The sequence below is a fragment of the Haliotis asinina genome, chromosome 3, assembly GCF_037392515.1.
Source record: "Haliotis asinina isolate JCU_RB_2024 chromosome 3, JCU_Hal_asi_v2, whole genome shotgun sequence".
Lineage (NCBI taxonomy): Eukaryota > Metazoa > Mollusca > Gastropoda > Lepetellida > Haliotidae > Haliotis > Haliotis asinina.
In genome coordinates this window covers 22,499,482-22,513,483 of record NC_090282.1, presented here as the reverse complement: position 1 = coordinate 22,513,483, position 14,002 = coordinate 22,499,482, and the positions used below count along the sequence as shown (strand labels likewise).

Genomic DNA, 14,002 nt, shown 5'->3' with positions numbered 1-14,002 from the left:
AATGTTGTGAACGCCTTTAAAGAAATATGGCGTGAAGGATTTTATGTTGTGAATGCCTTTAATTGAATATAATGTGAAAGATGTAGAGGGCAAAATATTGTGAACGTCTGTAAGGGAATGTGGCGTGAAGGATTTTAGGGCAATATGTTGTGAATGCCTTTAAAGGAATATTATGTGAATGATTTGGGGGCAATGTGTTCTGAAGGATTTTTGGGCAGTGCGAACGCTGCGAATATGCTGTGAAAGGTGTTAGGCCAATATGTTTACAGCGCCTTTAAGAGAATATACTGTGGAGGATTTTAGGGCAATATGTTGTGGGCGTCTTTAAAGGACTATACCCTGAAAGATATAGGGGCAATATGTTGTGAACGCCTTTAAAGGAATATACTGTGAAAGATGTGGGGGCAATATGTTGTCAACGCCTTTAAAGGAATATACTGTGAAAGATGTCGGGGCAGTATGTTGTCAACGCCTTTAACGGAATATGCTGTGAAAGGTTTAAGGGCAATATGTGTTGAACGCCTTTATGGGAATATACTTTGAATAATGTTAATGGAATATGCAGTGAACGACTTCGGGGAACATACTTCAGAACAGTTCATAGCAATGACCACAGAATGATATGTGATCATTAGAAGGAGCCCAGTTTGAAACCCCTATAGAGTGTCCTTGGGGCCATGAATATGTCACAGTCTACTGACGTTAACAAGACACCAACGAATGGAGAAAAGGTGCCACGTGGACTTAGCTGGGATCAACTGGGTCGCTACGTGATAGTCAAGGACTAAACAATCCATACAGTGATATGGGGAACTTAGCAAGGGATGCGTGTTGCAAATTCAGCGTTTAGAAATATTATATGTTCCGCAAGGTCACTGAAAACGTGAACCGATAAGGCAATTTTTAGGGTGAAATGAGTGGATATGGTTTTACGCTGCTTTTAGCAATAGTGTCAGCAGCAATATCACGGTGGTGGACACTAGCAATGGGCGTCACACATTATGCCCATGTGCGGAATCGAACCCGGGTCTTCGGCGTGACGGGCGAACGCTTTGACCACTTGACTACCCATCCGCCCCTTTCTGGGTTGAAGTGTGGTGCAAATGAATGTAACATTTTCAGCATTCACTCAGTAATGGTTTACACATACACCGTCATTGGTATACTATCAATATGAATATACACAACATTCTGAGTGGATCTCACCCAAGATATTTCGAGGACAATAAAGGGAAAGTGGACGGAAGGATAAATCAACCAAACATCAGGAAGGAATTCTTTTGTCGTGGGTCCTTGAGCTTTTACAAGCTGACAAATATGAAACAATTTTTCAGTTTTGCTGAATACGTGTAATTTATTCCCTCTTCCTTATAATTCATAACCCGTGACGATCCGGGTTAAAATAGACTTTCGGTAACCCATGCTTTGTAAGACACTACTAACAGGATCATTCTTGTTGAAATGGTTGGCACACGTCATCGTACCCCAAGTGCGCAGATCGATTCTCATGCTGTCGATCACTTGATTGTTTTGCTTCGACGATGTACAGACCGCCGATATATAGCTGGAATACTGCTGAGTGAGGCGTCAAACAACCAACCAAATAATAATGTGTATCTCCCTACGGCATATTAACGTCGGAAAATGTATTTTGTATTGAACGTTTAGTTGACAAACACCAGCAGCTCTTTATCATGTAGCACATGTCTCTGTTCTACAGGGCGGTGAGGTAGTCTAGTGGTGAAAGAGTTCGATTTCCCATATGGGTTCATTGCGCGATGCCCATTTCAGGTGTACCCCGTCGTGTTATATTGCTAGAATATTTCTAAAAGCGACGTAAAACATACTCACTCCCACTCACTCTTACTGCGAAGTCTTTATAAGCATATATATATATATATATATATATATATATACATATATATATATATATATATATATATATATATATATATATATATATATATATATATATATATATATATATATATATATATATATATATATATATATATATATGAGCTCCCTGAAGCTACGTTAAAACGCGTACGAGTTTGCCTTGTTAACCACAGAATTAAAGGTTTGTGAATGTTTCCATTCGGTATATTATCAACAAACATAACTGCCTGTTGTATCTGTTCATATTGTTTCTAGTCGAGCGATAATAGATAGTAAGGTACTAGGGGCTTAGTTCGATGTTTGCCTGTCACGCAAAACATAGAGTCAAGTTTTGCGGTGTAAAACCTCACCCATAAATATAGCGTTCTGATGATTTGCCTTTCAAACGAAACTAAATGTCATTTTGGAAAGGCAGGATAGGTCACAAAAGAATTGTTCCATCTCATCCCCCTAATGACCTCATGCAGTCAAGTGGTTACGTCATTGTTGTCAGAAAGCCTTTCACAGCACACGCTTCGCATATCTAGGGCAGAAAATCTTCCTGGTTCCCGAATGCTTGTATGGGCATCAGTCACTGTATCGAGAGTCACAGTGTGTCACAACTGCCCATAGAAACATGGTCATAGCCGGATTGTGGCTGAGTGTGTCACTGCCTGACTCCCTGAACAGACTGAACAGGTTTAACACCTTTCATTCATTGTCATGAATCACCCATGAATCCGTCACAGGCTGACTATATTCTTGATATTTGCTGCCCACTGAAACGTAGACGTGGTCGTAGACGCAATATGGCTGACCGTGTCACTGTCTGACTCCCTGAACAGATTTCAACACCTTTCATTCATTGCTTCCTCTAGTGAATGAGTCTAGTTTTACGCCGCTTTTAGCAATATTCCCGCAATATCACGGCGGGGGACACCAGAAATGGGTCCCACACATTATACCTTTGTTGGGAATCAAACCTGGGTCTTCAGCGTAACGAGCGAACGTTTTAACCACTAGGCTACCCCACCGCCCCTTTGCTTCAACCATGAATTCAACATTGTGGAAGACAATATCGAACCGTAAACTAGACGGGAATGGTTTTCATTCGAACATAACGCTGGCGTAATTTAAGGTTAACAAAAACACATCTTAGATTATATTTATTTAGTCTTTATCAATAAATGAAGGTAGTGCATTTTATAGTACGAAATAACCACATATATAAGCACTATGTGGAAATGGCATGTATGCTTTCAGAGGAGAGTTACTATTAGCACCGAAGATAATTTTTTCGTCTATACTTGGAACTCGTCTTCTTTGATTGTTACACTCCCACATCCAAATTTTTTTATAGCTTCTTCCATGTTTTGTGCAATGCTTCTTATGAGTTTGGAGCTCTGTTTACTCGATATCTGAGACATCTGTTTGGGGCACTGCTTCTGACAGGTTTCACGATCGATACATATTCAGTGCCTGGGACACTTCTCCTTTCATGCCAGGTGCTTCTCGTAATTGTTCTTGACTTGGGATACTGATACCTGTTCCTCTGCTTACCATCAGTCTCTGACATGGCTACTTCCATGCGTCTTGCATTGCACTCATACCCGTAATGGTTTGGAATATCCTCAACAGTGGTCCACTGGCAGTTCTAGGAAGGCTAGATCTAACACATCGTGTAGAAACGCATACTGCACCTGCAAAATAACAAATTGTTCCAACGGATAATATGTGGCATTAAACATTTGCAATATTACTGGCGCTATGTGGGTTTTTTCGCTATGTTTGTAGGAAACCAGGGCTTATGTTTGGAGACATTCTTGAGGGATAGCAAGAAAGTCATTTAGACATTACATTTCAATTTGTGACAACTGAACAACTGCGGAATTGAGGGGAATATCCTTTGTTTGAGTGTTGTGTAACGCCACATTCAATTTAGCACAATGTTCCAGGTATATGGCAGCGGTCAGTATCATGAGCATGGATCTGCGCAATTGGAATGCGATAACATGCCTCAACCAAGTCAGCGAGCCTGACCACCCGACCCCGTTAGTCGCATCTTACGACAATCATGAGATCAGTTCAAAACGGTTTGACGGAAAAGTAAAGGAATATTAATCAAACCAACCGAAGTTTGAACCATATTCACACGCTGATATCTGAGTTTCTTAACACACTGGAACACATCCACGACTCCCTCGGCTGTTGCCTGGTCCACCAGACAGTCCAAAGCAATGAATGTTCCGGTTCTACCAATGCCGGCACTACAAAGACAAATGGCATGATCTTATGATAGATCCTGGAAACATAGTACAAAATATAATATACCACTCCACTTCAGCAAGACACAAGGCATCACTGACCATTGACCAACTCACAGGGACATGTAACGGTAAAATCTGCCATCAAGGTATGAACTGTCACTAACGGAACTTACATATAGTGCTAATACTGACAGTACATACCTTGAGGGCAGTTTTAGCGTTACAAGCCCATGTGGACCAAGTACAATATCCATTCTATGGTTATCCCAAAGTACACTATTTATACAAATGTCTGTCAAACGATCATACCAATCACAAAACATATCCGATGTCCGAAATTGTGCTCTTGCCGATAGACTGTCTGAATTCTTGACCAAAATGTTTACACATAAGATCAAAGTTGGCTTCAAGGTTTTCTCTTTTTCTTTGTGCGGCAGTAATTTCACATCTTTAACGCCTAGGGGCGGGACTTTTCCATTATGACTGACAAGCGTCAGCTGATCTCATTTTGACACGATCAGTGTTTTATACAGGAAGTAACCATGACAGGTATTACTCCAACTAACCAAAAGTGAGACCAACTAATTGATCAAAATCACAAACTAACGACATCTTCAACTCGCAAGTGTCACTTAACAATTACCACTGAATGGGGCTCATGGTGTGAAGGGATTATCCGAACCTTTTTGATGCACCGCCGGATTAATGAAGCAAAACTATGTGTAATTAGCTAATCTGTTACCGCTGATTAACGTTCGGATACGGAGAGTGAAGCACCGGATTACTGAATCAACAGGTAATGAGTTTACATAGTAAACAAGATTGGTTACAGTTAGCTATCGTTCAGATATCGCGGGAATCGGATTGTCGGGGTCCGGACTAACGCGGCCTGACTGTATACCAATTACATATGCTGAGAGAAACAAATAAGCTAACACCACTTCATGGCAGTGTCCCTTTACTTACTCTAAAATTTTCTCACACTGCGTTAGTCAAAGCCGGTCATTAAAACCGGAAAATATTTAAGAAACGTTTATTTTTCCTGTAATTCCTTATTTGTTTCTCTCAGTATATGTTCGACCACACTCCTGGGTTTTTGAAACATGATCTGCTACATCTGTTCCCCCATTCCAAAGTCCGATGTTACATATATTACCTGCAGTGTACAATGACAGGGCCTGCACCAAAAGTTGCCTTGGCATGGTAGTAGAAGTCTAGAAGAGACTGGCCACTTGACGGCTGCCCATGGTCAGGCCATGCAGTGTAGTGGTACTGGCAAATCTGGTGACCACGCTCACCTTCCTACAAATGAGAATGTCAAAGACGTTATTGGACACAGCCTTTTACAGGATGGATTGTTGGCAATATCAATCCGAATACAGTATTGAAAAGGAACGTTCCTTAATCGTTGTCAGTGGTTTGTTTATTGTCCTGTTCTGCTAACCCCATTATAGTCTTTAATCTGTAGACAGGTACATGTCATATACAAAGTCCTCTCTTTTACCTCCGATATGAACATTGTCCTGACGGTGTAGTCCATCCCGCTCTCCTCCTGAACTGTCTGAACGCAAGACCCGCCATATTGATGAGTCTGTCCCACTTCAGGCCAGTACTTAGCACACTTCATCTGGATAACCAGGACACAAGATAGTCATACGGATTGTCATACATATTGTCATACATATTGTCATACACATTTCTGTCTCTGTAGAGACCATTGATGAATGCATAACCCTAGTGTAAAGACTAGAACCATGATGATGATGTACCGTTCAGATGGAGAAGCTGTCAGTACTAAAAACATACCCTGTCATTTTCAAAAATGTTTGTCAGCATTATTATTGTCGTGACTTCGTAGTGGCGAACCATGTCCCAGAAGTCGGCTGTTGTGCCTGGCAGAGGTCCTGTGTCAAACACACCAATGTAAATAATCAGTTTATGGGGACTATGAGCAATGACATCTCTATCCAAAGAAAGGCACGTTTGTCTAAATGTGATTGGGACAATTCAAAACATAACTCGCGAAGTTATATTCCAATTATGAATTTTATTGCATATCACGCACGATGTGTTTCCGGTAAGATGAACCCTTATTACAGATTCCATGGAGAATTACACACGAATTTTGCATTGAAAAGGCATTGTCCTCTAAAGACGCCTTATTTGATCACCTATGGATATGGTGAAACAGCTCTCACCTTGTGTAGCTATATAGAACCGAGATTTTCCGTATCCCTGTGAATGAAACCAAGTACATGTACACGATAAACCGTACAGAAGCATATATTGTACATCTAAAAATGATATTTAAGGCAGTGATTTTGTAAAAATCCCCTGCTATTTACAAATGGTACACATCCTTCAGTGCACTGTGTATACACAATGGTTAAGCAACACTCTTGGGACTTATTCTAGTTGGTTTGTTTGTTGTTGAACGCCAACTTAGCAATATTCCAGCTATATGGCGACGGTCTGTAATTAATCGAGCCTGGACCAGACAATCCAGTGATCACCAGCATAATCATCGATCTGCGTAATTGGGATACGATGAGAAACAAATCAGCCAGTATGACCACCCGATCCTGTAAGTCGCCCCTTACGACAAGTACGGTTAAGTCCAGCTCTAACCCGGCTGTTCACGGGTCACATATTCTAGTCTCACATTGTCAGACTGCACTTACATTAATGTGGCTTGCGTTGATGTAATTACTCGCCCTCTCGCTGCCAGGGAGAATTACTCGACAGTGGTCGTCTGAAAAGAAATATAAGCATCAGTCTGCAATAGAACCAATAGCTGTGACATGGATCGATCATTGAAATAGGAATGGTGAATGAGAAACTCTGAAGACTGAGCACTTTATTGCCGTGGTGCACGGTGGACTTAAACATGGGTATGAGTCTTTGCTAGAGATTAACTATTAATATTAACTGCGCCCTAACAATGCATAGGAATAATACAGGAATAATACATGGATGCATGTTCCTGAATCTGTTTTGTCGGAAGTTGACTGGTCTCTTAGCGTCAACACACGTTGCAAGCTCACCTTTTGGTAGCTCCTGCAACAATAACACAGTGTCTGAACATCCTCTTGTGATTATAGGGAAACAAACATCAAATCATGTGAAGACTTTACACATTGAATACCCCGTGGCTTCATAAGTAACTATTCTCTTATCAAGAATATATTCACAATGGCTGATTATACATATCTTTACAGCAGGGTTGGTAATACAATATAAGTCAAACCAACTTCAAACTGTTGTTTGAGCCCGCCATGAAGCCTCATTCTGTGTACGTGTTCCGTGAAACGTCGGCACTCCACTGCTGTTGTGTCGAATGTTGGGAGAATCAATCCAACCTGTCCACCACATGCTGGAGTCTTTGCCTCACCCTCAAACGTCACGGTCTCATCAACCTGCTGACGTCCTCCTGTGGGTCGGAATGTCTCTGATCTATCCAGATGGTTGTCGTAACATACGCTGAATCTTGGTCCAGGCATGCTCCTGTCACCGTCTATTGTATGGTTGAAGGGGACGAATCCATTTTGGGTCTGTCCTGTTCTGGAAGATCCGATTGAGGTTTTTGATTGGTGTGTGGTTTCGTGTCCGTCGCTCAAACTTCTTCTGTAGCGTCCGTCTTTGGTCTTGACCTTTTGCTTCAAAAGCGCTCCTGCAGTCTCCTTACAGTCACTGATCTCGTCGTTGTGCTGAACCTCGCTACCATGCTGATAGTCGAGACGACACTGCGACACTGTTCTACCTTGAGTACCACAGCGCTGATGGCCACTAGTGTAGATGCCATTGTTTAGTCTGTAAGGCTTCATATCGTTTCGCTGATTACTGAATTGTTCCAGAGCGAGGCATTCTGTCTGTGTCATGCAAGGTAACATGTTATTCTTTTCGTCGTATAGCGTCAGTCGATTTGATGCATGAGAAAAATCTGAAAGATTTACAAATTTACGAGCATTTCAGCAACACATTTCTTCCACAGGTCACCGTAATTCTGCATATGCCTCTGTACATGCTTCATTATTTGTTTGCTATGTATACGTGTTTCGTTTAAAAATATATTTACCCGCGATTAACAAGCAAGTCGCTGTGAAGGGTTGCGCCCATTTCATGAAACAGAAACCTATGATCGTGAATTTGACATATTTATAATTCCTGTTTTTACGGTGCTAATCGGTTTGAATAAATACATCATATACCTTAGGGCTGTAACGATTCGATTCGGATCATGAATTAGTTTCGAGTTTCACTATTTCGATTCGATATCTGAGTGCTGGACTCGTGAAGGTCAGGGGTAGAATAGGCTTCAGCAACACATGCTTGCCATAAAAGGCGACTATGGTAAGAGATGACTAACAAAATCGGGTGGTCAGGCTCCCTGACTTGGCTAACACATGTCATCGGTTCCCAACTGCGCAGATCGATGCTCATGTTGATGATTACTGAATTGTCTGGTCCAAAATCGATTATTTACAGACCGCCGCCATATAGCTGGAATATTGCTGAGTGCGGCATAAATCTAAGGTCACTCACTAAGCTCAAGTGTTCTGTGTTTGAACATCATATCTTATTTGTTTGAAAAGGGTTACATCCTTTACATTTCCAGGCTTGCAGAACGTATTCCGAGTGATAACTATTATGAGTTTTACTTGTATGAAACGTCGAATCGAAAATGATCAGAATGAGGGCCCAGTATCGAAAGTCGAATAGAATTGGTCCGTGCGAATCATTGCAGCCCTAACAAATCTAAAAGATGCGTCAATCTCACAGGCTATCGTATAACTGAAGGAATTGTGAAAGCAGGGTGACACCATGTTCACTCACTTACTCGAGTTAAGGTTGAATTCTTTGTTGATTGAATGAAACGAATCAGCTGAGGTAATTGTTCTTCTTTTGTTTAGCCACTTCAAGCAGCGGTGCAAGACATGCCCTTCCTCTTCCTTCCTTAATAGTCTCGTTCTGGAAATACAAGTTCGACATGAAAACGAAAACCGTAACAATCCATGGAAAGAACTATTGACCATAAGCTCTGTTTTAAAAAAAACACGTATGATAATTCATGTTGAGGGGTGAATTGAATTTTACGCCGCTTTGAACAGTAGATCCGGTACATAACGGGTTAGGAGTTAGAGGGAAGCCTAAAGTTCTGCGGCTGTTAATGTTTACCACGAGGCAACTCACAGGTGTGGCAAAACCAGAAACGCCAAGGCGACTTACTTACTTTGCACATTAGTGTATATAGTGGAATCAATGTCTGACTCACATAAAACAAATGGAGGTGTAGATCAAGTAGCAGACAAGAAACACAGCCGTCACCATGAGCATGGTAACCCCGGTATAGAACACACCTGTTTTTGTAGGTTCTGGAACAGACATTAGTTTCTAGTTCAGAAACATGACAGCAGGCTAGACTGTAAGAATTAAAATCCTAGATTTCAAACCATAAATGTAGCATCTTTTATGCGTTTCATTAGTTCTTTCTTTCATCATTTACAAAGTGAGTACGAGCAAATCCAGGTTAACACCACTTATCACCTTAGTGTAAAATGAGACCGACACGACGCACGTGCAAGGGTTAACCCCGTGGACTCCACGAACATGTAGCTCCTGGCACGTACAAGGGATATAACTCTTCTACGTGACATTTTACCTCACCTCTACAATTTTCCCCGGTCCAACCTGCAACGCATTTGGAGCAAGCTCCACTTTTCTGGCCGCATATACTGCATCGTTTTGAACATTTTAACAAACAGTTGTTGCCATGGTAACCTGATAAACAGCCAGATACGCATGTACCGGTGTTATTGCATTTTCTGTCAAAACAATTCATGCTACAGTTTTTCTCACAGTGATGCCCATAAGTATTCCGTTTGCATTCCATGCACAATCCTGATGACCTGGTACATCTGAGACAGTCTTTATCGCAGAGATGTTCACAATATTTCCCCCAGAAGCCAGCAATACATCCAGTGGAACATTCCAGTACAGATCGATTCTGGCACTGGTTTTCCATACAGTTACTGCTACAAGTCTGGTCACACGATGTTCCATACATCGTGGGAATACAGCCCGATGAACACTCACCAGTTGATTGGTCACACACTAATGGCTGACAACCAATGTTGCAAGACACGCTGCAATAGTCACCATGGTAACCGTCTTTACACCCATCTGTACATTTACCGTCACTAAACCTACATTTTTTTCTGCATTTGTCGCAAACAATACACTTGTGTCCGTATCGACCGTCTGCACACGATGTGCAGTTGTCTCCATATTGTTCACAGCTCTTGCAATGTTTGGGACACTTATTGTAACAAGTGTCACCTTGAAAACCCTCGGTGCAGTTGTGACACTTTCCGTTTTGGTGACATCTCCCGCCGAGACAGTTCACAGAACATGTCATGTCACAGTACTTCCCATAAAACCCAGACTGACACCCATCCTCACACTCTCCACTTTTCTTCTTACAGTTCTGAAAGCAATTCTCTGGGCAAGGATCTTCACACGTGTCTCCATAAGTTCCGTTCGAGCAACCAAGGTAACAGGTCCCATTCCTGAAACATCTGCCCAGAAGACAGTTGCCATGACATCGCTGACTGCATGAAGGTCCATGCCAAGGAGATGTTAGCGAATTTCTATTGGTGTCAACACACCCGTATTTACAGGCTCCAGTGGAGTAGTTGCAGTATCCCAGCATGCAGTGCTGGTTGCAGGTCCTGTTGCAGCTACCTTCTCCATAAAATCCCCGTTTACACGACACACAACTTGTGTCTTCACGGCTGTCTTCCACGTTGTTCGGTGTGTCGACGGCGTCCGTAGATGGAGAAGTCGCATGTGCCGAACCTAGAAATATTCAAAGTGTTCATTATCATGGTTTGGGGGTCATACAATTAACAGTGTTCAACTCGATCCCCATTTTGTGCTCCGACAAGCCTGGATAGCTTGTGAGGTATTAGCCCGGCTCTTGAGGGTGATGCTTTCGAAACAGGGAGCGCTGTGTTGTCCCTATAATTACCGTAAAGCACCAAATATCAACGTGAAATTGGTAACAAAGTAACTCTTGGTTCAGGCATCCAGAATCCTATCATAACGCATGATAAATATAACAATCCCATTAAATTGGTTTCGTACAAGACATTAAATGTCGCCGGAAAAAGTGTAACGACATCTTGGACTAGTGGAGCGACGGGGTAGTCTGGTGCTTAAAGCGTTTGCTCGTCACGCCGAAGTCCGGGTTCGGTTCCCCACATGGGTACAGATTTGAAGCCCATTTCTTGTATTTTACTGGTGAGTAAACCCATACTCACTCACTCATAAACTAGTTATCAAGTATCACTCGAGTAGAACAGAACACTAGCTCGTCCCTGGTTTTCATCAAACAAACAAACAATCAGCTAAAGATTAACACAATACTCGACTATTAACGATGAACAGTGAATGTGAACAAAGCGGCACTCACTGAATCCCAGGATGACTTCCTCCTTGAAGCACAGGATAAGAACCAGCATTAGCCTGAACTGTAAAGACGGGTGGATATTAAAGAGGTTTTCCATAACAACACATGAAAACGAAAATGATTCGAAAAATCACTTACCATGTGAAACAGATTATTAAAACTTTCTAGCATTGTCCATTTCTGCGCAAAAAGATGTTGAACGAGCTTCACATTTCATATCGAATTTATGTCCCGACCAAAACATTTTAGACGATAATCCTGTTGCTATAGTGTCTATTGAACATAATCACTGGTGACGTATAGTTTACGTGAAACTGTAATGTCGTTTACTGTCCTTTTAGTTAGAATGGAGCAATATGTCGATCGTTTATGAGACTGCTGTATGTACCGTGATGCTGGGTTTGTGTTACTTAATTCAGTAACCATTCCCGCCCTTGTGTGAACAGGGAAGCGAATCAATTCACTTCACACTTTGCAGAAAACTACGGAATCGACTCCTGCTGATTACATTTCTAGGTACGTCCCTACCACGCCAAATTTAATGACTTCCACTTAAGCTTAAACCTCTGAGACAGGCCTCGCGTCGGGTTTTCCTCACAATTTATGCTGACACGCTGTGAAAACAACTATAGTACTCCCCACGAACACACACCAACCGTTGAAACTGAAACTTATCAGACGATAACATATATACTATGAAATCCTAATGCTTCCTCTTTTGCAACATAAAATATTTTTTCAGCTTCCACTTTTTTTCAAAAACTTTTTTTCAAAAGAAACTACTTGTTTCGATTATTTTTCGTTGTTTCATGTTTCATGTTGTTATGTTTTATGACTACGTCTACATGTACTACCACTACAACTACTACTACACTGCTACTGCTACTGCGAGTACTACTCCTAGATGAAATAGATGGTAGATTAAAATACCAAGAGTAAATACACCTTCACTCAACATGGTATGCAAATAACTTTTAAAAAATCAGCGAAAAAAATAATTACAGAAAGTGAACAAATAACCACCCGGTTCCTAGGTGAGAGGATTAACCACATTGTGTTAATATGACAGGGATAGCAAAAGATATATAGACATGGATTATTTATACATATTAGACACTCACTTGCTGCATGGTGAACATTCTGTAGAGCACGTCCAGTACTGTGTGGCAAGACACTTGAGTTTGTGACACAAGTGTATGTGACACTGTCACGAGGCTGGAGTGTGTGGCACTGTCACAAGGCTAGAGTGTGTGACAATATCATAAAGCTGGAAAGCGTGGCAATGCCACAAGGCTGGAGAGTGTGGCACTGTGACACAAGGTTGGAGGTGAGGTTCTTACACAAGGCTGGAGTGTGTGGCATCAACACAAGGCTGGAATATGTGGTATTAACACAAGGCTGGAGCGTGTGGCATCAACACAAGGCTGGAATATGTGGTATTAACATATGGCTGGAGTATGTGGCACTAAAACAAGGCGGTAGTGCGTGACACTGACACAAGGCTGTAGTGTGGGATTCTGACACAAGACTGGAGTGTGTGGCACTGACACAAGGCTGCAGTTCGTGACACTGACACAAGGCTGTAGTATGTGGTTCTGACACAAGGCTGGAGTATGTGGCACTGACACAAGGCTGTAGTTCGTGACACTGACACAAGGCTGTAGTGTGTGATTCTGACACAAGGCTGGAGTATGTGGCACTGACACAGGGGTGGAGTGCGTGGCACTGACTAGCACTGTTGCGAGGTACTGGGGATCTGACACAACACTGTTCTGTGGAGTACAGCCAAAACAGCGGTCATTGAGTGTCGGAAATAAGTCATGGGATGTGTGACGCACTAGATCATGTTTGAGATCGTCTAGAATAGGTTTCATTTTCCTCACATCTCGCTTCCTACGCGGTCGATTACTCGTTATGCGTAGTAATATTATATCAAAAGCACATCACGGGCACAGTCATGTATACAGCACTCATTGTAAGCATGGAAACTTGCAAATCTCCGGGTTAAATGACAAATAAAAATCGGTTATCAGGTGCAACCAGTGCACAATGAAACACAAAATGATTGTTTGCAATAATTCTATATGAAGTGTCCTTGTGCATGATTGAGTGTCTGCTTTCGTGTGTCAGAGTGTGCCTGCGTGCGTGTGTGCGTGTGTGTGTGTTTCGGAATTGGGGGACAATGCATTCATGAGCTTTCGTCATTGGTCAGGCATATACCCTTTGAACCCAACCCAACTGAAATACTGATTAAAGCGGAGTTAATCGCAACCCAGTCACACACTTATAGTCCCCACCCCAACAGACCCACCACCACCCACCTTTTTAATCTGTGTAAGGACATGCAAGAAAGAAAGGGAAGTCGGGATCTTAAGTAACTGTTAACAAC

The 14,002-nt window shown here is 42.0% G+C and overlaps 1 protein-coding gene across 1 annotated transcript; it reads right to left on the bottom strand.

The window, feature by feature from the left end:
- Positions 1-3,031: 3,031 nt before the first annotated feature.
- On the bottom strand, positions 3,032-13,421 carry LOC137276667 (uncharacterized). The gene is made up of 14 exons (XM_067808284.1): positions 12,735-13,421; positions 11,617-11,674; positions 9,810-11,000; positions 9,418-9,517; positions 8,983-9,113; positions 7,397-8,085; positions 7,115-7,202; positions 6,827-6,897; positions 6,344-6,380; positions 5,952-6,049; positions 5,650-5,772; positions 5,302-5,447; positions 4,010-4,145; positions 3,032-3,578 (listed from the first exon to the last, which is right to left on the bottom strand). The coding sequence occupies exons 1-14, from the start codon at positions 12,750-12,752 to the stop codon at positions 3,510-3,512; spliced, it is 2,955 nt and encodes a 984-aa protein (XP_067664385.1). The 5' UTR covers positions 12,753-13,421; the 3' UTR covers positions 3,032-3,509.
- Positions 13,422-14,002: the final 581 nt, after the last annotated feature.

What these genes read in the sequence shown, in the direction of transcription:
- LOC137276667 (XM_067808284.1), bottom strand. An exon ending in TCAACGCAAGCCACATTAAT is followed by an intron (nt 6,381 to 6,826) that starts GTAAGTGCAGTC and finishes TTTCATTCACAG; the next exon opens with GGATACGGAAAATCTCGGTT. An exon ending in TGAATATGGTTCAAACTTCG is followed by an intron (nt 3,579 to 4,009) that starts GTTGGTTTGATT and finishes GTTATTTTGCAG; the next exon opens with GTGCAGTATGCGTTTCTACA.